Genomic DNA, 27,102 nt, shown 5'->3' on the forward strand with positions numbered 1-27,102 from the left:
GGGACACATGTAAATGTTAGTGAGCGTGGAGCGCACACTAATAGCGACCTCCGCCTCGTAGCCTACGTGATCGCATCACAGTCTCATTCAAAAAAAAAAAAAAAATTCCGCAGAGAAGAGTGTCGGAGCGAAAGAAATATGAACAGAAGACTCTAAACAACAACAACAACAACAACAGCATCTTGCACCGTCGTGACACATGCGGACACCACAGCAGTGCTCCTGAATGAGAAACCCTGCAGTGGGGAGAACAACTCATCCACGGCCACCTAAAAGGTATCGCATTTTGCGTCGCGCAACATTTGGCATGTTTTGTTTTTAAATTCGATGATATTTTCCAGTGCAAACACCCGAATGTGTGAGGTGCTTTAAGAGGACTCCATAAGTGCCTCAGCGAAGGTCACATTGGAGTGCTGTGTTTTTATATCCCTACAGCAGGCAGCAAGTTAAAACACGACGCTGTCAAGCGTAACACTCTGTATTTTTATTTCATATGGTGAGCTGGGTAATAATTGCCTTGAGTCAGTGTGAAAAGCTTTACTGTGGGTTACTATGGCGCGGAGTTATAAAATGGGACGCAGAATGAAAACATATGACATCATCAGGACAGTGGTGGCGACGCGACAGGCTTCCTTATTTACCCGAAGACTTGATAATATTCCACGAATTCACGCCTTCCTGTTCGCTTTTGAAACTATTGATGAGTATTGATTATCGTCGGAACTGCCTGTGTCAATAGGTAATGGGTTATTTATCTTTGAACAACGCACTGTCAGTGAATATGATGACTATGACATGCATGTCAATATAGTAAGGATAAGTTGTACCTTATGCATTGCATCTGCCGTTATAGTTGTGCACAGTTACTAGAACACTGGGTTGTTTTTTTGTGACCATCATTTATTTTTAGGCAGTCTCTTCACTTATTTATAAGGCGTAGCAGATGCTCTCTGACGCATAAAGATGGGGCCATTTCTTTAATGCTGTCAGGCTGTGAATCCCACCCTTACACAAGTCCCAAACCATTAATTAAGCAATATTGCTCTATGATGACTCTTGTCTTGACACGTTGACATGAATTGCATGTTTCACATGTGGACTTTGTGTGGGTGTATGTATCATAATAAAAAGGAATCAGTGACATTATAGGGCTCAAACTACAGACTATTCTAAGAACTATTCAATCAATTAATTTTTAAAATCTAAACATTTACATCTATTACACTTCGTTGAATTGTTCTTCATTGGGACATACAGCTCTCCATTTTGAGAGCTGCCTGGGGCCATAATGCAAAACATGGATACGATGAAGTCATCATCTTAACCTATATAATCGTTGAGTTGCATTGTATTTATTTACACATCCGGGATTATTTTCGCTTCTCTGATGGCCACGCCCTCGCAGCCCTGCAATTGGCTGCTTTACACGCCAGTAATGCGACGCCCCGCCCACTCACAAAGCAGCAAGTCTATCACACAAACACAAAGAGTGCAACAAAGACTAGAGAAATGTACAGCCTAACCGACACACAAAACTGTCAGATAGTCTCAGTTTGAGATCTCAGACGGAACCTGCACCGAGACAAGACAACCAGAACCAAAAATAAATAAATAAATATCACAAATCATACGTTGAGGGGAAAAAAAAATATCAGCTTCCCTATAGAAAATCTATGCCAAACTTCGCATTGAGATCCAGTTCAAGTGGTAAGTTGATGAGTTTCTGCTCATGTCAAACTAATATACTTTAACATTTGATATGTGAAAACAAGATTATTGTTTTAGAACGATTATTTGTATATGTACACAAGCTCAAAACATTTCCTTGTCTAAATCTCTCGTCTGCCTTTGAAAAAAATGTGGAGTTGGATGCATGCACGCGATTTGTAAGTTAATTGCACGGTACAAAAACACAAATATCGTATTTGGTTTGCATAAAGAATGACAATGTATCGTTGGCATTAGTGTTTGCAGATATCGAGACTCAAATTTGGTCTCTGTCACTGCGCTTCCTGGTTTTGTCAACGCACGAGCCTTTGTTTTGTATCCACGTTGGTCTCACGGTTTCTTTGTTGTTTGCTCTAAAGATCCCGCTGACAACAATCTATTTGCACCTTTTGTAACTGGTTGCCTTTTGTTGACGCACTGAATTGCTTTTATGAACATCTTGCTTTAGTTGTTTGTCACATGGAAGTAAAACAAAAGAGACAAATAGATGCGTATGCGGAATAAGTTGCACTGAATAAGTAACTTGCTTAGATTTATAAGTGATTAGTAGCTTAACGTGACTATTCGAGCTTTTAAATAGTTAGATTTGTTATAGCTGTTGTTTTTCTTAAGCCGTCATACTCATGATTAGCCTTATCCTGTCAGGTTAACACGCGCTCATGAGTCTCCTTTGTTTGTCTGCTGTTGATCTTCCTTCAGATCGACCGTCCTCTGGTTTTATTTCAAAACTTCAGCGCTTTTACAGGGTGAGAAGTTATAAACATATTATAACTGAACAGTTATAATCATATTTTTCGCTCAATTTCACAATGTTACAGATGTGTGTGTTCTTTCCAATTAACTTGTCTTTGTAAAAGCACGCTTGACGTGTAATTTGCGCAAGCACGTTAGTGCTTATTGTTGTGTTTAGGCTACTTTATAGTTCGTGCTAATTACATTAAATATAGGGAATAATCTCGATATTGTTTCGTGCATATTTATGTGATGAATAGATTTGTAAGATAAAATAAAAATAAAAATCAATCATACACTACAGAATATCTATAGATATAATGTTTACAGATAAAGTTCTCATTTCCACCGAGACGCGTGCCACATCGAGCGCTGCGCGAGCTCTTGTTATCGTCTTCGTGCACGCGCACAGTGTTGCCAACTCCGCTTATTATAAGCGACTTTGTGTGTTGTTGTTTTTTTAACGTAAAGTCGCTTTTAATTATAGGCCGTTTTGAGGACTTGTTAACATAATACAGTTGTATATTTGAGATTGATAACATCACAATGACGTATGATCGGCCACTAATAGCAGCAGATGTCAATTATTCCCACTTGCTGCACAAAGAATCCCAGTGTATTGTGTAATTATTGAACAGTTCCTCTTTCGTCGTCCGTGTCTGCTTTTCTCAGATTCTCTGTGTGCGTGTATGCACGAGTGAGATTTATTTATGGGGTCAGTTGTACTATGTAAAACATAGGAAAAGGATATGGTTCTCAAAAAGACATTTGAGCGTCAAAATTAATTTTGCATTGATAATGTATGTTTTATGCAAAACAAAAGCAGCATTTCTTCAAAAGGTTGCTTCTTCAGACTTATTTTGGGTAGGTAAGTCAGAGTGTGTTGCATGTTTTTAGCGAGATCTGGCAACCCATCGGCGCCAGAGCGCTTTGTTGGTCGGCATGTTTGGAGCTTCCTGTGCTATAGCGGAAGTGACTGTTTTCTTTAGCATACAGTGTTGTTGCCCCCTCATTAGCGCATTATACAGAGTTTCCTGTTATTTTCTGTTTGTCTGTGTGAACAGCATGGGAACTATGGGAATGATGAATGTCAAAAAGAGATGGTGTTTTAGAAAAGCCACATTAAAATCGGCCAGTGCCTTCAAGGGATAGTTCACCCAAAAATGAAAATTCTGCCATCATTTACACACCCTCAAATTGTTCCAAACCTGTATCCATTTCTTTCTTCTGCTGAACACAAAAGAAAATATTTTAAAGAATATGGGTAACCAAACAGTTGATGAGCCTCATTGGCCTCAATAGTAAGCAGGAAAAATTACTAGGGAAGTCAATGGGGTCCATCAACTGTTTGGTTATTGACATTTTTCAGAATATCTTTTGTTGTCAACAGAATAAAGAAATTCATACAGGTGAGTAAATTATGACAGAATTTTCATTTTTGGGTGAACTATCTCTTTAAGTGTGAAATGCCTTTAATTATTATAATTGCAGAAAAGTTCCATGATACAGTGGCATCACATGGCAATATGGTACTTTGAAAGCCATGTTCATGTACAAAGGTTTTGCGTGATAATCAAAGGAAGTGCTGTTGCTAAAATCATTGATGTATAAATAACCATCCACAATTAGTTCACTGCTTTAGTGTTATTTTGGCTTTGTAAAAAGGGGGCAGTCTGGTCTGGTAAATCAAGATGATTTGAATGTTATTGTGTTATAGATGAAGCGTTTCCCACAGTGGCAATAGAGCTTGGTCCTCTTGGTGCACAGGGCAACTAGCTGCCATTTTTGACATGCTTAAACAACTTGTCTAAATGTGAATGTTAAATATGTGGTGCTCGCTGGAGGGAAAACCTTTATTATTCACACTTCATCAGTCTCACAGGTTGATCAGGCTTAAGCTGTCAAGGGTGAAGAGGAAATTGTTTTCTTTTGCTTTTATCTGATTTGAGCTGCTCATTTGCATACTAATTTTTTGTTGTTGCCATTCTAGGACAAATTGTTCATGCTTAAAAGAAATAGTTAGTTCATACAGGTTGAGCATGGCGTTAGGAACACCAAGGACATGGGATTGATTCCTAATTTCCTAGGGAACGTATTGAATTGAAAATGCATACCTTAAATGACATGCAAGTCGCTTTGGATAAAAGTACCTGCTAAATCCCGAAATGCAAATGTAAGTTCAACCCAAAAATGGAAAACTTTGTCGTCATTTAATGGTTACTCTTTCCATGCAATTTTAAGCTTCAAATGGGATACAAGAGTGCCATAAAAGTATCATAAATGTGGACAATATAACTCGTGAACTATATTCAAAGTCATCTGAAGTCATAACGACCATCATTTTAAGTAGTTATTCATCCACCCTTTTAGTTACATTTTGTTTAAATGCACCGGATCAACTGAGTTAGACTAAATGAAGGGAATTCGGGATCAAGAGAACCAAATCAGTCCAATTCTTGAACGATTCCCTCAGACTGATTTTGTGAACTGGATCACTTGAGAGCCGACTCAAACGAATGTTTTTGTGAAGCTTACAACTACTTCTGTGGTGCTTTTGCTCTGGTTCACATTCATCGTAATTGCATGGAAAAGTAACCAGTGCAATTTCTCATTTTGTGTTCCACAGCAGAAAGACAGTCATAGGGTTTTGGAAAGACATGAGTTGAGTAAATGATGAAAATCATGAGGATTTTTGGGTCCTAAAGGTCAGTTTAAGATTACCCTATCTTTTTATAGCTTGGTAGAAGCCAATTAATAATGACTCTTGCCTTCTGTTTCCAGGTCGTATTTTCTCCTGTGGTGTCTGTGTGGAGCGTGCCACACACCCACTCCACAACAACGACGGCTTTTGCTTGCATCTTCCAGTGTTTCTTCTGTCAGCAAGTTCAGCAAAGCTGCAACTCGTCTAGTGCCAGCCCAGAAGAACCCAGTGAAGAGAACCACGACTGTGAGATGGTCAAAATGACAAAGTCAAAGACTTTCCAGGCCTACCTGCCCAACTGTCACCGAACCTACAGCTGCATCCACTGCCGGGCACATCTCGCCAATCACGATGAGCTCATCTCAAAGGTCAGTGGCGACTCTAATGGACTTGCAGGCAGTGTTGGGGAGTAACTAACTAAAAGTAGCGATGCTACTAAATTAACTACATTATTCAGCACTGTGATCATAGCCAGAGTATTGTGGCTTTTGCAGTTACCACGGGATTTCAAGAAACACGAGTTGAGAAGAACGGTCCTCACATAAAAATATTGATACCAAAATACTTAAAGGAAATGGTTAGTTCATACAAGTTGAGCATGGCGTCAGGAACACCAAGGACATGGGATTGATTCCTAGGTAACGCGTTGAATTGAAAGTGCATACCTTAAATGCCATGTAAGTTGCTTTGGATAAAAGATAAAAAAAATGATTTACCTAGTAATTTTACTTAATTTGAAAATAATAAACTTAGTGGGGGAAAATGACAGCTCTCATGTACATATGTATATGTGTGCGTAATAAACTAGATAACATTTTTCTGTTACCTTGCACGGCTTGCAGCATGCTGTAAGTCACGTCTGCTGTGCTTAGACGGTTTTTGTGTCTCCTGACAGCACCCATAATAGGTTTACCAGCCTAGCTGACGTACGGTTTTGTGTATGTATACTGCGATACCACAGCAGACACTTTGCATCTTGTTTGGTGGATTTAGCAGGATATGTTCACACATGAGGCACGTGCCACTCTCCCAGATGGCTAAGCTGTTAACGCTACTGCAAGAGATGATCCACTTCCCAGTATGCACAGCACCTGTCAGGATCAGTCGGACCCTCTTGTAGTTCTGGGAACAGGTGGTTTGGTTAACCTGTTTGATTTCTTGTTTTCCAGGCTAAAGGGATTTGAAAATTAGATTCTTAAGGCGAGACACTACAGGTGAATTGGGTAACATTTTTAACTAGCAGATATCACCGTGAAACATTCCCAGTTGATTACCTACATTAAGATGAGAAAAAAAATCTATTACAAGTTTTCTGTAATTTAATGTTTAAATATGCAAATTATGCATTATCTAATTAAATATGCGCTAATTTGCATATAAAAAAAAAAACGAAATCTGAGTATTGGATAAAGCCAGGTTCAAAATTCTTTTTTCATTGTGTTCACATATTAGATGGGAAAAAATTACAGAGGGATTTATGGATATCTACTTTTGTTATCCTGTAAATCAGAATATACTGTCAATGGCCTTAAAAATAGATTTTCGCCATGTTTTTTGGAATAAAATGTTATATAAATCAGGCTAGGAATTATATATTTACAAATCCCTCTGTAAATGTCTTCATAATATAACTAGGTACAAGACTGGAACGTTTGGTGTATACAGGTGCTACTGAAGTGGAGATTTCGGACTTGGAGTATGAGAGAAAAGTCATTTTGAGAAAACGGGCTTTAAAGATTTATATCAGCCAATGAGATTGCGCATTTAGAGTTAAATCCCCCCTTTTACTTTCACGATTGGTTGCTGATAACAAGGAAATTACCATATTTGGATCCGACAGCATTGTACAGGAGAGAGAGAGCTTTCTAACGGTGCATGTGATGACAGGGTGCAGGCAGCGATCGCGGAGCAGCGGGATGATTTACAACGCCAACTTTTGTTGAATTTAGGAGAAATCTACAGACGCAAACAGACAAAGTGTAGTAAAATAAAGACCTAAATGTGTATTTCTGACTTTTTTTCACCACAAGTCTGAAAGAAGACAAAAATCCCTAAATCTCAAAATTGACCAGTGAAAAAAAAGATGTTTTCGCCTGCCGTGTCTCGCCTTCAGATTACAATTACTCCTAAAGCCGGGATAGTTTAACCAAAAATGAAAATTCTGTCATAATTTATTCACCCTCAAGTTGTTCCAAACCTGTATGAGTTTCTTTGTTCTGCTGAACACAAAAGATTTGCTGATCTTTTGGAGAATGTCGATAAGCAAACAGCTGATGAGACCCATTGACTTCCGTAGTATTTTTATCTTTCCATACTATGGAAGTCAATGGGGCTCATCTACTGTTTGGTTACCCATATTCTTCAAAATATCTTTTGTGTTCAGCAGAAGAAAGAAATTCATAGAGGTCTGGAACAACTTGAGGGTGAATCAATTATGACAGAATGTTCATTTTTGGGTGAACTATCCCTTTAAGAAAATATCTGATAACTTTAGAAGTTTTCTGGAATCCCTTTTTGGAACATTCTTATGAACATTATCTAAAAAAAATTCTTAGCTTCTTAAGAAGAATTTCATGAATCCGTCCACAGTTCGATTTGCTTTCTCATTTTTATAAGAAAAGAAAAGGTCTAATTAAAATTTTTACAAACAAAAAGAAGCCACGTCACATAGCTGCTTTACGGGTCTGTTTGACGTGATGTTTTCATGAGTTGCCAAGTGATCCAGCAACTTTTTATTGATTATTTTGACCTGAGGAATGGAATGTTGGTTAACTTGTATTTCCATTACAGATTTAGAGACTGTTGTTGTTGTTGTTGTTGTTTTAAGGTCATAGATTATGTGGATATGCAGTCATGCAATCCTGTATTGTATTAAGATTACAAAGAGGTCAAGGCTAAATGTACATACAGTGTTTCCCAGAGGATTTTGTGAGAGTATGGGGACTGGACCTCTGTTCTTCTTGGGGGTCCGGGGCCACGGGCCCTCGTAAGAAAAAGTTTTTATTTGTAAATTAAATTCATCAATCTGGTGCACTTTGAGAGTTCAAAATTAAGAGCTCCAACCCGTGTTTAGGCTGCAAATTGAACACAGAAAATAGTCTGTGCATTGACTTTGACTGAACTTTAAAGGGTTAGTTCACCCAAAAATGAAAATTCTGTCAGTAATTACTCACCCTCATGTTGTTCCAACCATGTAAGACTTTCGTTCATCTTCGGAACACAAATTAAGATATTTTTGATGAAATCTGACAGAATTTTGACTTCTCCATAGGCTTCCAGTGTGACCGAAACTCACCGGCCCAGAATAGTTATTAAAACATCGTTAAAATAGTCCAAGTAACTACAGTGGCACTACATTAAGTTTATCATGCGACGAGAATACTTTTTGTGCACAAAAACAAACAAAAATAACGACTTTATTCCACTTTTCATTTCCTTCTCTCTGGGCCTCGTAGTGTTTTTGCGCTGCGCGTCTGTGTTGCACGTCATCACGCAACACACACATGACCGGCGCCGACCAATAGTGAGCCTACGTGGTGACGTGTAACACAGACGCGCTGCGCAAAAACACTACGCGAACCAACTAGAGGTCGAGAGAGAAGGAAATGAATAGTGGAATAAAGTCGTTATTTTTGTTTGTTTTTGCGCACAAAAAGTATTCTCGTCGCTTGATATACTTAAGATTGAGCCACTGGAGTCACTTGGACTATATTAACGATCTCTTTAATAACTTTTCTGGGCCAGCAAGTTTCGGTCACCTAGAAGCCTATGGAGGAGTGAAACATGGCTCAGATTTCATCAAAAATATCTTAATTTGTGTTCCGAAGATGAACGAAGGTCTTACGCGGTTGGAACAACATGAGGGTGAGTAATTACTGACAGAATTTTAATTTTTGGGTGAACTAACCCTTTAAAGGGGAATCAACCCTCTCTTTAGTCATGATGTAGTGTCTCGGTCTACATTACATTCACACTGGTGTTATAACAAGCCAAACAATTAGAATATAATAATAATAATGGTATATTATTATTATTATTCCTATGAGAGAAATAGCCTAAAACAAATGCAAATGAATATTTAATAAGTATATAATTTTACATTATGCTGCAGTAGGGAAATTAGAATACTGTTGTTGTCCTAACTTCTTCACTTGCAAGAGATAAACCCTTGAGCTTTTATTTTGACGGGAACTGCAGTTCTACCAAACTACCATTTCTGTGAAAACGGGGTTTACAAATGTGTCTCATTACAAATCTAGTGAAATGCTGTAATCATCTGCCCATAAAAATGTTGGAAATTATGCAGATGTGAAAATAACCGTTGCCCGCTACGTTCCCAAATGCATGCTAAACTCACATGTGGAGAGATGGAGTATTTTACTGTGAACTGAGCCATTCAGAGACACGGAAAACATCGGCTTCACTTTGAAACATACAGTGCAAACAGACTATATACTTATTAAATCAGTCTTTTTTGATATTAAGAAACACATTTCCATACAGTATATCTAAAATGCACTGTAGAAATGTATGAATCATATGACCACCAAGTTATGACTTGTAATGGTTGGTGATGCATTGGCAATCTGTATATAAATACACACAAAATCTAAAATAAGATCTGTGGAGAGCAGCAGTCCCTAATACCATGCCCTCTTTACACGCAGATTAATTGACTGACTGTACGCGCCCATGCCAGTTAGACGATCTTTTTTTGGGCACGAAGGTAGACCAGGGGCAAACTTCAGGACAAATAATGGAATTTCACAGTAAGCAAAACAAAATTCGTGTCAATCGGTTTCAGCTCAAGCTCCAGAATCTGTCAGAAAGTCTCTTTTCCTTCATCCAGCAGGCAAGGATGGTTTGTGTGTCCAAATAAAAGCATTAATGCTCTTAGCGCTTGGAAAACACCACATGCTCTGGGGAGGTGTGTCGCTCTGGTGAAGAGAGGTTTTGCTATATGAATGGATTCGCCTGCGACTTCCTTTCTCTATCTCATCTCCTCCATGCCAAGAATTACCTCTAAGCTGATTATGTCATTTCGTTGAGGGTGATAGTCTGGGTCCAGCACCTTTCTCCTGTAGCTACTCCAAATCTAAGGGCTCTTTTCATGGCACGCATCTGTATTTCATTAACAAATGGACCTGCTCAATGGCAGGTCGTATATTATGAAAGGTACTGTGAGGAGATTTTAAGGGCAAGAATTGACATTACACAACGAAAAGCTCAACAGATGTTCCTTACATATCCTGACATTTAGATGATGCCTAAAGATGGCTTTGTTAAAGATGACCCACATTATTTCAGAATGGAGGCCTTTGTTAGCGCTTAAAAGTGGAAAATGTTGTGGTTTTTTGTTTTAACTGTTAAAGCAGGCCAATTTGTTTATGACGTACTTTCACTCTTCCAGCATTGCTGAGACTTGCCGTGTCAGATATCTTTCTCAGTCTTCTCGTTGTTATCTTTCATTTAATGCAATCATTCTTGGCATTTAATTGCGGTGAATTCCCCATTGAAAGGATGCATAGCGTCCTACTTATGCATTTCTTTCATAAACTAGGAGGTGAGGATTGATATCTTGCATTATGCTATCACAAACCTGCCAAAAATTGGATCAACATTAGAAAGGATTAGCAGGCGTGACGCTAGCCAATAAAAAGCAGGACTTGCATGCTGAACTATTGGATTGGCATCAAACGTCACTGACGGAATGCGGACGGTATTGTGGAAAGGCTAAGCTAAGGCTTTGTCAGTAAGTCATCGTCAAGCACCCTTCTGACTCACAGATAGACACCCCATCTGCTCCGGAGATGGGACATTGGGTCGGATAGCACTACATACTTTAAGCAATCTAGTGTAAGTCTAAGTCCTTATATTGGGTGCCTCAAAAAAATTGTCCTTGGAAGATTTGCATACCTAATCTCTCTGCTCCAAAACCTAGTTTCCAGAATTATAATGCACCATGACCATAGGCATATTTTTCCTGAATAATGCTTCAGAACATTGGCAGCATTATTATTTTACCTTCTAAGATATGTTGTTTTGGTAATTTTTTAAAACTGCAGTGATTCAGCAAAGCAGATATTAATAGCTAATATCCAGGGGTTTAACAATATATCGTGTCACAATATTTCGCGATACAAAAATGCAACAATATGTATTGTGTATAGTTCACTCAAAATTAAAATTAGTGTGTGTGAAAAGTTTTTTAGTGTCAGTACTACATTACACTGCTATATATAATGTTGAATATAATGCAATGAGGGAATATTTGTGGGTCCTGATAATGCCACATGTCTTATGTGACCAGTAATAGTGGCCTACATTATTTTAAATATATGTAGTCATTGAAAGAGTATAAGCATATTTTATCATAAATAATTCTGTTTTCAGCTGTCCTGTGCATTGGGTTTCCAAGCCTATTCATTTCCACATCCAATTTAATATCAAATTTAGCATTTTAATCAACAGTTCATTTTTGTTAACCTTTATGATATCTCTTGAGTATCGCAATAATATCGTATCATGAGTTCGGTATCGTGATATGTATTGAATCGTGACATGAGGATACTGTTACACCCCAAAAAAAAAAAAAAAAATTATAAGAATTTGATGTACACATGTTACACATGTATATAAATATTTATTTACACTTATTTACATTTATATTATATATTTATTTGCCCAAAATTCACAAATAATATTTGAAAATAGAAAATGTATACCATATATTTACATGGCTATTGATAGATTTTGTAAGTAACACCAGGCAGAACGAGTTTTCGAAAACCGGTCAAAAATCATCATCAAAAACAATGCATTGCTCTATTATTTGTAATGAAGTTCCAAATGTACAGTAGGTTCGGGAGGAGCCTAAACATTCAGTCCTGTCAATCATCTTTACGAGCGTACTATATAAGCACGTCATCCCATTGACAAATTCTTCCAGCAGCCCTCCTCCTCCCCTTCTCCTCCAGTAAATTATCTCTATCCTCTTATGCACAATTCCATCATAAGGGGGTTTTAACTCAAGCCGGAGCTCAAGCCGAGCCTCAGGTTCGAGCTTCCACCAAGGACAGCAAGCCAAGTTAGTTTACTATTAACCTTTAAGACTGAATGGGCATGCGAACTAGTGAATTAAGTGATATATGATGTAGAAAGTGGGGTAGAAATGAACAAATCTCATTACTGCCAAATTATAATCCCAGAATGCATTATGTCAAATTTAGGGAATAAGTAAAACCGAGATGATGGATGGAGCAAGAAAAAAGTTGATTATAAATATATATTTTTTAATATGTATTTTAATGCTTATCAGAGTATTGTCCGATTAGAGAGATGCTTAGATAACAGTACAACTCTCCCATAAATAATACTTTTTTTGTGCGAAGTGTGGAGTTGCTGCCTGTGTAGGTTTATGAAGTTTCATCTTGGTTAGGATGCTACCCATGTTGGCGCCTTTATCTGGAAGTGTTATTTGATGGGTTGCAGGTTCTGATCCCTTTTCTGTAAATCTCCCCATTTCTCCTCCTCTGTAGTTAAAGTGAATTACCAAACCCCTACTATCAGATGTGCCTCATAACTGCTCCCACAATCACGTAGTGATTGAAAAGAATTAGAACAAACCCAGCATTGACTGCAGTTTGTCTCTGCGCCAGGTGCCTTTGATGAGAACAGTAAATGACCCACTTGTTCTGTTTTAACAACAGTAATCTCAGGTTACGTTAGCCGAAGAGTTTAAGGCCGGTGAGAGAGGGAGGAAAGTCAGCCAGTCAGTGCTGAGCAGATCTTCAGCCAATAGATAAATGAAGGCAGTAAAAGAATGGGTGGTTTTGTTTTCAAGCCAGGTGGAAAGTTTTAGCCTCACAATAAAATCAGCCTGCGTTGGAAGAACATTTAGCATAAAGACCTGAGAGATGTCTGTTTTTTGATGTTCCAAGGTTGTGGACGAAATATTCTGACTTGAAAATGTGTGGATGATACTGGTCGAAGTTTATAATGTGAGCATGAATCTATAAATTGATGCCATAAATCTAATAATTGGTATTTAAAGTGATAATACACATGCTCCAAATCTCCATTGATTAGAGTGCAGTGGTTATGAGATTTTCAAGTATGCGTGTCGTTTCAGTGCAAACTGAAGTATATGAAGCTCAACTGGCTTTATCTGTATGTCAGAATGCATTTAATTTTTCGTTCACACACACTACCATTCAAAAGTTTGGTATCGGCATGATTTTTGTAATGTTTTTGAGAGACGTGTCTCTTATGCTCACCAAGGCTGCTTTCTTTTTAGTAAAAAAAACAACAAAAAAACATTAAAAATAGTTATATTGTGAAATATTATTACAGTTTAAAATAACCCTTTTCTATGTGAATATGTTTTAAAATGTAATTTATTCCTGCAATCAAAGCTGAATTTTCAGCATCAGTCTTCAGTGTCACATGATCCTTCAGAAATCATTATAATGCTGATTTAGGGCTCTAGAAACATTTCTTAATATTATCAAGTTTGAAGTTAAAGAAATTTACAATAATGTTACAAAATATCTTTCCTGTCACCTTTGATCATTTGAATGCATCTTTGCAGAATAAAATAAAATCATGTAAAAAAACAACAACTTTTGAATGGTAGTGTATGTTTTATGCATTATTCCCTGTCTATATTCTAAACTGGCACACAGCTTATGTTACCATTTGATGTCTTAATAATATAGCTAGTTGGCACAGTTCAGATACTTGCTAAGAGATTGATTTAAATTGATGTGAATTGTCAATGTGACTACTAGTTAAAATGTAGGTATCACCTACTTTGGTCCGAGGCAATCACAGTTTGACATCTGAAAGTCAATTATGCCAAAGATATTTGTAAAATGAACAATGGCTTCAAAATGACTGTTAAAGTTAATTCTTGTATCTGTTTGAGCAGTTTGCTCACTGACCACTGGAGTCACTAAAATGAAAACACCGGCACAAGTATGCATAGCTTTGGTAGAAAGTTTTGAAAGTTTTTTTTTTTGTGTGTAAATCCTGATGAAGGAAATTGTATTACCCGTGGCAAAAGCCCCTTTTTTGTATATGCAGCTTTTATGCATTAGGCCCCACGGACCAAACCACCATTTTAAAATAATTGATCTACACTTCATTGCATCTGCAGATTAACCCAAATAGCCTTGGCCCTTGTCACAGGGAAAAAACATTAAAGTGTTCATTAATCGCTTTAAAAGAGAAATTTACCACGGGCAAATATTGAGCGAGTTGTCGAATCCCAGGGATCCCTTCTGTGTGGCCTGCTGTTATGGTTACAGTAGTTCAAAACCAAGCAACACTTACCAAGATATCCTCAAGGCATGTCAAAAACCTTAAAGAAACGAGTCCCTTGGAACGCTAGTCATTTCTGCTGCAAAAAAAGTAACTGTAATGAATGAATTATTAAGAGAAGCTCTGAAACAAAAGAGTAAATCTTAAACATTTCATACTCTGAAGCGGAAGCTTGTATAATACACTTTCTGTTAACAGTTGCTAATGTATCTCTTTGCTTATTTGCACTGAATGTTTCCTAGGACTGTAGCGTGCTGCTTTTGTAATTATGACTTAATAATAGAGGCAGATCTGTAATTAAATCTCGACGATCTGGCTTGAATGCATTCTCTTCCTCTTAAATGCACAGCTTTTGCCCCTCCTCTCGTTCCCATGTGCATTATGCACACACTGCCACTGTAACAACAGCCAGATTTACTCGTCCCACAATGTTAAACGACACAGTTGGGGGCCTTTCATTGTGTCAATGTCCCTATAAAATTACCCGTTTGCCTTCAGCGTGAGCTGGTTAGACACTCCTCTTAGAAGAGCACAGACAGCCGCTGTGGGCTTTAACGGTCTTTATTAGGCTTGTAGCTAAACTCAGGTCACCGGCAGTGGAAAAGTAAAGCCGATTCGCCCATGCCCCAGCTCCTGCGACCGAGGATGACAGCTGGTTACCAGGAGCACACTGGCCTAAATCCAACCACCTACACCAACAAGCATGCGCTGCTTTCGGAGAAAACTCATGGATGTACATATGTGGATAGTTTGTGTATGCATTGGTGGTGCATTATTTTAACCGTTTTAAGTTTTCCAAAAAAGCTTTCCTAATCTGCAAAGCGTTGCACTTGTTGTTGGTAATCCATATTTTTAGCTGGTTTGTCAGAGCACTCAGTGCTCCATCCATGAATACTTGTCTGCTTAACCTTTGCACACGACTTACTGCTAGAATATACATGCTGACTTTTTATGACTAAGTTCCCTTGTGTGTTTTTTCACAGTCTCCTCACTATATTCTCACCATCACTGAGTGCCGTTATTAGTGGTGTTTGCCAAGGAAAGTGTCACTTTAACTGTTGCTCATTGTGAATGTGAACATGTTAAAAAGAAGTGTTTTGAAATGTCTTGTAAAGTTGTTAAAAATCCTTTCTAAACTTAGCATTTTCAAATTAAAATCAATTAGTGTGATAATGGCTTTTTATCAGCCAGCGAAAAATCTATGTCGGACGGTCGACCACTAATAATAATTTGCCAAATAATATTTAAAGTAAGTTGTGTTGTTCCATATGAGAAGTATTTACATTTTATTTGTATGCTTGTTCATTGCTGCTTTTGCAGTGCTGTTTGTGTACGTGGCTGAAGTATTCTTGCCCTCATTAGACTAAACTCTATGATCTGTGTTATTAGGGAGTGGTAGATGCTAAACAGGTTAATGCTTTCAAAACCATCAGCAAAGAGAAGAAAGTGGCCAGAGAAGAGATTAAGGAGCCAGAGATACTGACAGAGAAGGAAGGAGGACGCAGACAGCTTTAAAAACACCTGACACTTAGGGGATTAGTTCAACCAAAAATGAAAGTTCTGACATCATTTACTTACAATCAGGGTTCTCAAGTTTTATCAAAAGCTTGGAGTGAGATCACATGCGGTTAGGGGAGGAGCCCTAATGGAGCCCCGCCCCCCCAATTTTACCCATTGTTCATAATTAACCAGCACAAATTGAAATTATAACAATTGGTAAATCTGATAAATGACAGAGCAATTCATTGCATCAAATATACTCTTTAATGTTATATTTCAAAATTACAAATATACAAAAATATAACAAATTGCTCCAAATATAGTTTGGAAAAACAAATATTTTTGCATTTTGAATGTGTCTAACTTAGTCGAAATGGTATAATGATTTATTGTGTGGTGGGACATTGTGAACAAATTACATATTAGAGTATTAAGGTGTGTGTGTATGTGTGTGTGTGTACACAAGAGTTTATGAAATGTGTTTTGTGTTGAAGAAATACATCTTCATTCCTTCCCATACCCACTAACATTTCCCTTAGTTTCAGATAACGTAAGCTAGCCAAACTGAGCCAAAGCTTCTGGCCTGGTTGCAAAGTAGTTGTAGAGTTTTTGACTGCATCAATAATAATGTATACGTTGGGCTATATATTAAATGTTCTAGCCTAAAAATGTTAGACACGCTTTCTTCCAACTTACCTTCTCCATCACGACGTGTGTTTACGTGATGTTGTTGGTTACCTAGTAACGTACGGTGGCCGAGAATGTTCCGTCAACTTCCGTGTGTTCGCGCATCTATGTTGCCTAGTAACGAACGCAATCTGACCGAGATACGTGCTGGCGGCAGGAAACTTCACTTTGCGTGCCTACGCCTCGAATACAACGTTATATATAAAGCTTGCAGGACAACTTGGTTGGCATTGCCTTTTCAGCGTGAGAAATACACGGTGTGGCGTGTGAACTGGTTGAATTGCGTGTGTCTCACGGCCAATGCGTGAGACTTGAGAACCCTGCTTACAATCATGTTGCTCCAAACTTTCTAGACTCCTGTGGAAGACAAAAGAAGATCTTTTTAGTGGTATGCTGATCATTCCTCGTAGTTACACTGAATGGAAATGGAGATATCAAGCTTATAGTGACTTGTACGCTATTTAAATTTTTTTTAAATCATATCTTTTTGTGAGTTCGGAGGCGTTATGCCCATTCAAACTGAGGCACGTGTCCCCTTAGATTTCTGAGCCCAAATGGATTTTAATGCAGCTTCCAAAAGACAAAAAAAAATAATATTTTTTAATATGATAATTAACCCTTTGAAGTGTGCGATCACACCGGTGTGATTGGAACGCTCAGTGCGTCACATGATCAACTGCTAAATTAAAATCTGCGTTCACACATTGGCTGCTGAACCAGAGACAGACATACTCGGTGCTTGTCGTCATATTACACAATTGTTCAGTGTTTTCAACCACATAATGTTTATTTCATGTTTCTGACATTTTATTAATAAATTAATAAAAAATATAAATTTTATCTATGGAAGTGGCAATAATCAATAATCACCCCTGAACTAAATGAACCGATTCTTTGAAAAGATCTGACTGAAAGAGATTTGTTCACAAATGACTACTTCTTTCATAAATTATAATGAACATGCCAAGGAAGTACAGCAGATTTCAAGGTTTTTGTTCTGAAATGTAGGAATCTGAGTCTTATGGATCACTTATGATGTGTTTTAATTAATTTATTTGTATTATTTATTTCATTTCATGTATTTATGTGCCATTTTTGGACTTGACAGATGTGATTATTTTAAAAAGAGTGGCCAGGACATTCTTCAAAGTTTCACCTTTTTGTGTTCCTCAAATTAAAATAAAAGAAAAGAAAAGAAAGACAGCCATACAGGTTTGGACCAACATGAGTAAATGATGACGGGACTTTTCATTTTTGGGTGAACTATATCATTGAACACTGAATGGAAACCAAACAGAAGCGACCCCCCATTCAGTGTAGCTTTATCTCCATTTTCATGAGGAGGAATAAAAGCACCTCTGTTCCTTCACTGTCTGTTAGTCAGCTCAATGTGTGGAGCTTATTATGTAGAGTGTCATAAGCCCACATACACACACATTTTCTAAAGAGAAACACTGTTTCATACTTGCACACACATATGCTAAGAACCATTTATCAAATGCACATGTTGGCCTGTGACCAGAACTTGGCTGTCAGAACACCGTGTATTTCAGACAGACTTTCCATGAACACACACACACACACATGAACAAACATAGACAGAGCACCATAACGCCCACACGCACTCTCTTTTAATGCCTCTTAGTGAATCTTTCATGGAAAACCATGTGCGAGTCCGATGCATCTGTGAGTGTGCGAGAACTCTGATCTGAACATTATCATTCATACATAACATTATATTTCTCTTTTTGTCTCTCTAGTCATTCCAAGGCAGCCAGGGACGAGCCTACCTCTTTAATTCAGTGTAAGTAATTATCTCATTCACATCAACAATTTATAGCATTTTCTTGTTGTGAATTAAGACGATACACTATTGTTTAAAAGGTTGGGGTCAGTAAATGTTTTTTTTTTGGTTTTTTTTAGAAATAATTCAGCAAGGATGCATCAAAAATGACAGTAACGACATTTATAATGGCAAAGGATTTATATTTAATTAAAAAACATTAAGCAGACATTGACAGTACGACAATTTTTAACATTGATAATAACAGGAAATGTTTCTTGAGCATCAAATCATCATATTAGTATGATTTCTGAAGGATCATGTGACACTGAAGACTGGAGTAATGATGCTGAAAATTCAGCTTTGCATCACAGGAATAAATTATATATTTTTAAATATATTCAAATAGAAAACAGCTATTTTAAATTCTAATAAAATACAACATATTTCATATTATATACTATACTATATTTTTGATCAAATAGATGCAGCCTTGGTGAGCGTAAGGGACTTCTTTCAAAAACATTAAAAAAATCATTCTGATCCCAAACTTTTGAACGGTAGTGTATATAAGGGAGAATGTTTCTGGATGTTATTGCAAAATAAACCCAGATGGAGTGCAAAGCAGAGGGGTCTTATATCACCCAGACGGGGTTTATTTTGCGAAAATGACCGTTTGACTGCACATTATCCCTTATATCTCTGTCTGAGACTCATAGAGGAATGGCTATAGCTGTTTTGCATATTAAAAAGAGCTGTAGGCCTAAACATAGCACTGCTATCTAATGATGCGAGTTGATGATTCATCATATTTCAGCATTGCGCTACCAGTGTGTTTAAGCTAGCGCTCTGGTGTGTGTGAGATATTACGATGATAAAGTCGAGGTTGACTGTTCGTGTTAGTGACCTGTGACATTCCTCAGGCAATTCACAGACTGAACAGCAAGAGCACAAGTGTTAAACACTGCCAGTGCAAAAATATAGAGACTGCTGTCATCACACGTGGAAGTTTCGGCTTCTAATGTAAACGCAAGAAAGATTATTTTGTTAAGAGAGCTTTGGTTGTCCCTTGACATATTCTGAATGCTGTATTGAACTGAATAATACAGTATTTACCTATACAGACTTTATGAAATTGTATGTGAGAATTGCATTGCAACAAATTTAGTCGGCTGCAAAATTAGATCACTCGTGTGAAAAAAGCTTGTTTATGCACGTCTCAGTATTTACAGATATATCATACACTACTGTTCAAAAGCTCAGGAAGATTTCAGTAAAAAACTAAAATTCAAGAAATTAATAGTTTTATTTTGCGAGAATGGGTTAAATGAACCGAAAGTGACAGTAAAGACATTTATAATGTTCCAAATGATTTCTATTTGTACTAAATGGTGTTCTTTTGAACTTTCTATTCATCAATGAATAAATAAAAAAAAATCAGAAATTGAATTTTCAAATTTTCAAAAATTGATTGTAATAATAGGACATTTTCCTGAGCAGCAAATCAGCATCACAGGAATAAATTACATTTTAAAATGTTAAAGTAAAAGTTATATTAAATTGTAATAATATTTCACAAAATGTTACTGTATTTTTGATCAAATAAATGCAGCATTGGTGAACACAAGAGAATTCTTTCAAAAAAATCTTACCAACCCTAAACTTTTGAATGGTAGTTTATTATTCATTATGTATTTAAATAAGTTTTGACTATAACATCAAAGCCAGCTCATTATGCATCTGATCCCCACCCGCTAATTTAAATAATCTTTTGCGTCTAAATTTGTAACTTTACTAACATTGAGCCCCATTAAAGACGAGCAGAACTGTGTAAATCATTTGTAAATCTATTCTTATGTCATTTGCATTTAATTGAATGCCTCAGTTTGTGTATGTATGGTTTGGCAAACTTCTTGTTCTTAGTCTTTTTTTAAATGCCAGTGGATTTATATTACAATCAAATGTGGCAAAGTTACCCTAGCTGTATCCAAGTCTCGTTTCACTGTGATGCTGCATGGCCGTTGGTCTCTTCACATCTGCTGTAGTACTGCTTCTGACCTACTTAGTGGTCATCCAGTAAAGATTACCCACAATGACTTTCAGGAAACAGGTCAGTCACATGAATCATCATTTTGACCACTGATTAACCTCTTTTCCCTCAGTGTGAATGTCGGTTGTGGTCCAGCGGAGGAGAGGGTTCTCCTGACAGGTTTACATGCCGTGGCAGACATCTACTGTGAAAATTGTAAAACCACTCTGGGCTGGAAATACGTAAGTTGACTCTCCTTCCAATACACACAAATTATAGACTATTATTTTAAACTCCTGCATTTCTTTTCCTTGCATCACAATACAAGCTGCTTTTTGTTTCAAGGTGTTGCACTTAGCTGATATGTGCTTGTCAGAGAGCTTGTTCTGCAGTTGCAGTGACAGCAGTTGGCAAATCTGAGCTGTGTGGGTTTCTTTATTTTTGTCTACTGATATCCTGTTACTTAGCTGGGCTCCAGTGACCAGAATTAACATGCCCTTGCATTGACTTCTCGATGCAGTCCAGCACAGATATAGCTCTATATATGTCTTTATTCACAGCTCAATTACGGCCCCACTTTGATGCTGTAAGTGTTCACGCTGTTGTGTTTTCATATGCAATCTTTACAGCAGACACTTAATAGATCAGTACCAATAACACTTCATAATAACCTTCATTGATAAATCCTTAAACAGACACTCAGATCTCAGATCAGACAGATCTCATAATATAATGCTCGCACATGTGATGTGCATTTAAAATAGTTTGAAATATCATGAAAATAATACTTTTATTCAGCAAGGACACATTGCATTAGTCAAACAGTAAAGACATTTATGTAATAAATTACATTTTAGAATGTAGAGATAGACAGATAGAAAACAGCTATTTTAAATTAATAATCTTAAGTAGTAATATTTCACAATATTAGTGTTTTTACTGTATTTTTGATCAAATAAATGAATGTAAATCTAACCAACAGTATGTAACTAAATGCGAAATATGGTAATGTAAATTTGGACTTTAAATGCAAAATATGTAATCAAGTTGTCAAATATATTCCAACCTATTCAAAATGCCTTCCCTAATTGGATGTTAATGTGAGAAAAAGCAAAGGTGTATGTATCTCTGCTTTGGAAAGCATTGGTATATTGTTAATAAATTTGTTTTTTTGTAATCTATTAATCATTTCACCTAAAACTAACGATAAAAAGAAAGCTCAGTTTTTGTAGATGGCGGGTATTGAGGCTTTATTTAGTTCTCTTCCTGATTAAACAGGAGCTCTAATCGTGTCTCGGGATTGGTTAAGAGGGATTTTACATCATGACTCAATCTTGTTAGTCTTCAGGTCTCCACATGTTTGATTACAGAGCCTTCAGATTGAAGTCACTCCGGAACACTGATCACAGACCAGTTTTTCTTAGCTTTTTCATCATCATCTGATGAGAACCTCTCTGGAACAGCTCTTATTTCAGGAAGCTGCAAGTGTAGAGTTATCATCCTGAGGCCGATTTCAGTCCAGATGAGTAATGGACATGTGTGAGAGGAGGTTCAAAAGGGGTTAAAAAGACGATAATTTCAGCATACAAGTTTATAACATTGTCCCCCCCATTTATTATTATTTTATAGTCACATTGATATATATTCAGAAATGTTTTGCCCACATTGTGTAGCCCTACAAACAAGTACAGTAAGCCTGGAGCTTATTTTTTATTTGTTGAAAAATTAGCATTTTAAAACACACATTGCTTTAAAACAGCAATTCGATGATTATAATCTTTTTTTTTTACAAAAGTTGCAGCATTTTTGATCATTTTCTCAAAACTTTCAAGACCCTCAAAATATTCTGTTGTATAAATATCTAAACATACAACATATCAACAGATATGTTTGACAGATTCAGAACGATAATCAAATACCTCTTCATTGGGTCCAACATTTCATTAAGTAACTTATGGCAGTTTTGATTTATATGCCGTTTAATGTTTGTTGATCATGTTAGCTTGCATTCTGTGTGCGTAAGCAATGCTTCTTCCATCGCTTGTTTCTGCTGCTGCTTCTTCGCTTGTTTTTCGATCCCGAGATCCTTTACTCTTTCAGAAGATGTGTAATAGCGCCCCCTATGGTATAACAGTGAAAACATGGATTGCCGGAAAATTCCGTCAGTGGTGGGGGACAGAGTTAAGAGCATGAAAAAGTGGACAAAAATATTTTCTGCTTTTTTTTTGGTTGTAACATTTGTCTGTTTTTGTCTCTGTTACAGGAGCATGCATTTGAGAGCAGTCAGAAATACAAAGAAGGCAAATTCATCATCGAGCTGGCTCACATGATCAAAGATAATGGCTGGGAGTGACCTCGGCCTACTTCCTCTCTCTGCTCAGTGACCTTTGGGCTGCTCTGTTGTGGACTTTGCCGAGTGACACCACCACACGCACACGTACACAAACGAAAATAAAACGCACAGACACGCGCGCGCGCACACACACGCCAACGTCAACCATGACACATCTTGACTGGGTCATCACAAAACTCAAAGACAGAGTGACGGAAAGGGTGTCAAAGACATCTGCGGTCACTGAAAGACCTTTTCGGAGATGTACATGTCAACACTTTGGGATCCGAACCTTCTCCTTTCCTGTTGGACTCAGTTTCCGCCCCATTAACTGGTTTCGGTGTGCTCGGCCCTCCTCGTAAGCTGTCGACAGTATCCAGAAGACAGTCTCATTTTTTTCGTTCAACATCCTCCGCTCTTTTTGTGAATAAGCGGGAGGTGTGCGCTCTAGTGTGTATACTTTCTTTTCGACGGGAATCTGGAGTCCTCCCTGGTGGACTGATGTTACTGGTTAGCATTTTTCTCCTTCTCTGAGTCCGACCCGTTCCGACTGTCTTTCCGTTCACGTTGGGGTGGCGACCGACACGATTGACATACGTTAGAGGCTATGTAGCAGTATATTTCGGATGGGGTGGGCGTTCAGCATTGCAGTGGCATAGCATTTTTTTTTTGTATTTATGATCTCCCTTGCGTTTTAACCGTTTTATTTCCGAATCGAAATGTTTCTTTTCTTCCTCGGATGACTTCACTGTGCAATTCGCGGGACACTCTGGTACAGCAGTAGCGTCTGACCCCTGCAGGAGCTTTAGTTGCCTCTGGTGCTTTTGGTGAGATCACACAAACACGCGTCTTTGAGTTGGCATTTGTGGCAGGTTCCATTTTTGCAACCGTACTATATACGAGAGGAAAAACACAAGACGAGCTACAGCCGGTTGGATGCACTGGACATTAGGGGAAAACTGAAACTAGCGTCCTCCTCGGAACAATGTTTGCATTACGTTTTCATCCCCCTTCACGCCAAATGATTTTACAAAACTATTGTTGTTGATATTACAATCATGTGTATGTTCATTGCTATGTGTAATTTATGTGTTAAACCACATGTTAGGACATGCACACGCATGTTAGCTCTGTGTGTTTTACGCATTATGTTTATGGCATACTTGAATGCAGTTACTTTGTTTGCACTTTGCAGAGGCCTTGTTCATGGGTTTAGAGGCAAAAGTCTGTCCATTGAATGGCCTTTTTTCATTGATAATAATCGAATGATTGTATGAGATGCTTTGAATGATTTGCAGGGTTGGGTGGTTGCTGGCTTGATCATCTCCCTCTCGTTTCAAACACACAAAATCTGCTGCTTTCGCTTTCTTCCGCAGGCTGGCAGACCTGTCCGCTACGCTCACAATTCGTTCAATTTGAAAGCGGTCTCAAATTTAACAGTCAGACACCATTCAAAGTGACGTCACGTGATTCTTTTGCTGCTAATAGAGATAAATGCAATCCAGAGCTTTCACTTTTAAACCTTCTGCACTTTACCCGGACTGTCTGAGAGCATGCGAGCCCATGCGTTCCTTTTGTAGCTTTTCTCCAAGTCTTTGCCTCTAAGCAGCATGAATCTTGTGCCTCTTCAAAAGATAAAAAAAAAAAAGAAATCTCCCTCTCCTGTTGTTGTGCGGCGCATGACTCCCGAGAACCCAGCACATCTACTAGAAGCAGGAGCTCGAACTCGAAAAACGACACGAACTTGGAAACGAACCTCACAGAACCTCTGTCCGCTCGAAAGTCTATACCGAAGCATAATATAATCCAGTATTTTTTCATAGTTCTATGTCAAAGCTAGAGATGTTATGAAACAGTGGTTGTATCCTGCAAAGTATATAAAAGGGGGGCGGGGTGGTTAGAGCGGGAGGGGGGCGGAGCTTACTTCCCGTAGAGGTAAAGAGGGGAATTTAATGTAGATTTCTATCAAGTATAACTATGTATAATGAACGAGATATCGAGGTTTTGTCGTGCTTATGGGCGGGTGGGACGGCGGGCAATAGTAGAACGAGTGGCGAACCCTCAGTCGGGGTTCGTCACCGATAAGGTCAGTCAGGTCACGTGACCTTTGAATCAGTCAAAGACAATGCAAACAAAATAGTTGTAGATATATCTTACTTGAAAGATGATACAGAGTTACAGACAATACATTGTCCCTCTCACACAGTTTTGTACATAAAGTAACATATTTAAGGTTTTATACATATTTCTACTGGGTTAGTTTCTCTACTTCCCCGACTTGAAGCACTTTTGTTCACTGTACCTTTGGCTTTATATGTGTGTGTGTGAATGACGACAGAGCGAGTGTGAGTGTGTGTGTGTGTGGATGCATGTATGCGTGTTCCCTTACTTTCCTCACTTTATTTGTAGCCGTTTTTGCTGTTGTTCACTAGTTCCCTCTGTGCTGTTTCCTTTATTACACTTCTTTTGCTGTATCACAGCGTGTTTTGATGTGTGCTCTCTTAGCTTGATGATAATAAGCTTTGTTTTTTTTGTTTTGTTTTTATATATTAAAGTTGATTTTCATCCTTTGATAGTTTCCTGTTGAGAGCCTAATAGCAGAAAGTCTGCTGGTCGTGTTTTAGCATCATGGTCAGCGGTGAGCTGGATTCACCTGCCGAAATTTCACAATAGAAACGCCGAACCCAGACCGTTTAACAAAAAAACACACAAAAAAAACAGCTTTCCCTAAGACTTTCCGAATCAGAACTAGATCCAAACCAGTGTCACTGTCAGTGTGCAGTCTGTGCACCAAAAATTATGAAACCTTTCAGCCGAGAGCGTCGTTTTTAACATATAGAACCAATCTGGAAACTGAATCACTTGGTCAAACCAAAAAGTGAATTTGTGGCCTCTCTGAATACCAAGTGGGAAATTAATACTTGTTAGGTTTTTTTTTTTTAATTGTTACTTGTCTTTTACAGCAACATATTGAGGTGTTGGCGGTAGAAAAGATTGTTTACTTCCCTTTTTTGCTGTTTCTTTTGGTGACACTGGTTTCAAACATTTCTAGAGCTGTTCATTTGAGATTTGTCATTCAAATGACATCTAGTTTAGGCGACAGTGGTATGCAAAGGAAACGATTGTATAAGTTTGCAGAGTTCTTTTCTTAGGACTGTTAAAATATAAGGTCTAAAGCATGTTGTGTTTATAATGGCTATATTAAGTCGTGCCTGGTTTTCTTTCTTTTTTTCTTCAATGCAAAAAAAAAGCTTTTTTCTTCTTTTTACTTGATTACATTGCTTTGCATTCTGTCCTAGTAAAGAGAAAAGTCACATTTGTCTGTTTTCACTGTATTGTAGACTATCCGATATCACAATAAAGCTTAAATGGTATTGTGGATTTGTTGGATTTTTTTTTTTTTTTGATTTAATGTCTTAAAAAATAATCACACGTATCCTTCAGCTGTCCTTCGTAAAACTGATCAAAAAGCATTTTCTAGTCGTATTTATTCTCCTGTTGATCAGACGTCCTCACTGGAGTGTTTTTGGTCTATTGACACTCACCAGCTTTGCATGTTGGCTTAAAATTCAAAAGTCGTGGCATTAAAGCAATGCGTTGTCAGAAACATTAGCAAATGCTTTTATCACTTCTGAGTCTCGTTGCCCATTTGCATTTGACTATTGCTGATATGCAGTTTCTGTAATATCTGATATCACAAAGGTCTAGATTTATATCATAATCTATTATGCAGGCTATTAAATAATTGAGCTTCAGTTTCATTTAACTTGGAATATTCCATTAATAGCATATATTTAGTTTATAAATGCATTTACAAAGTCTATGGGTGATTGTAGCATAGTGGACGGATTGACAGATTTTTTAACATTTTTAAGTAACATTTTTTAATTTTAAGTAAATTAGTGATGTATGCATAGTCACCAGTCACCAGTCACCAGACTTACCAGTCAGGGATCACTGGTGATCCCAGATTATTTTAGTTCAAAATATGTTTGAGCTTATATATCTCAATATTAATAACAGTCTGGTTAATTTTGAGTCTTGAACTATAAACTCTCAAGTGTTGGCTTTCTAAATGTATGTGTGTTATGTTTCTATTCAGAATTACTTATGAGCAGTAACCTTTTTATTTTGGGCATTTCATGTATGCAGCACTTGCCAAAATTGGGGGTGATGGGGAAGGGGTTAAGTGAAAGTTTCCATGTTTAATAGATTGTTTTGTGCATGTCGGCATGAATTGAAGGAATGGATTCTATCACACATTTCTCATACTGACAAATGCTTTAGTG

General features: G+C 37.6%; 1 protein-coding gene across 5 annotated transcripts; it reads left to right on the forward strand.

Moving 5' to 3' along the window:
• Positions 1-26,194, forward strand: ypel1 (yippee-like 1). 5 transcript variants are annotated; one of them, XM_084413976.1, is made up of 6 exons: positions 8-276; positions 5,087-5,165; positions 5,242-5,529; positions 18,430-18,473; positions 20,615-20,723; positions 22,745-26,194. In XM_084413976.1, exons 3-6 carry the CDS (start codon positions 5,413-5,415, stop codon positions 22,832-22,834), a joined length of 360 nt encoding a protein of 119 aa, XP_084270102.1. In that variant the 5' UTR covers positions 8-276; positions 5,087-5,165; positions 5,242-5,412; the 3' UTR covers positions 22,835-26,194. The 5 variants fall into 5 exon arrangements, with proteins under 5 accessions (XP_084270104.1, XP_084270102.1, XP_084270100.1 ...); XM_084413975.1 differs by lacking the exon at positions 8-276 and adding an exon at positions 1,494-1,707; XM_084413977.1 differs by lacking the exon at positions 8-276 and adding an exon at positions 2,003-2,474.
• The last annotated feature ends 908 nt before the right edge of the window (positions 26,195-27,102 follow it).

The sequence above is a fragment of the Rutilus rutilus genome (genome assembly GCF_951802725.1).
Source record: "Rutilus rutilus genome assembly, chromosome: 7".
NCBI classification, from domain to species: domain Eukaryota; kingdom Metazoa; phylum Chordata; class Actinopteri; order Cypriniformes; family Leuciscidae; genus Rutilus; species Rutilus rutilus.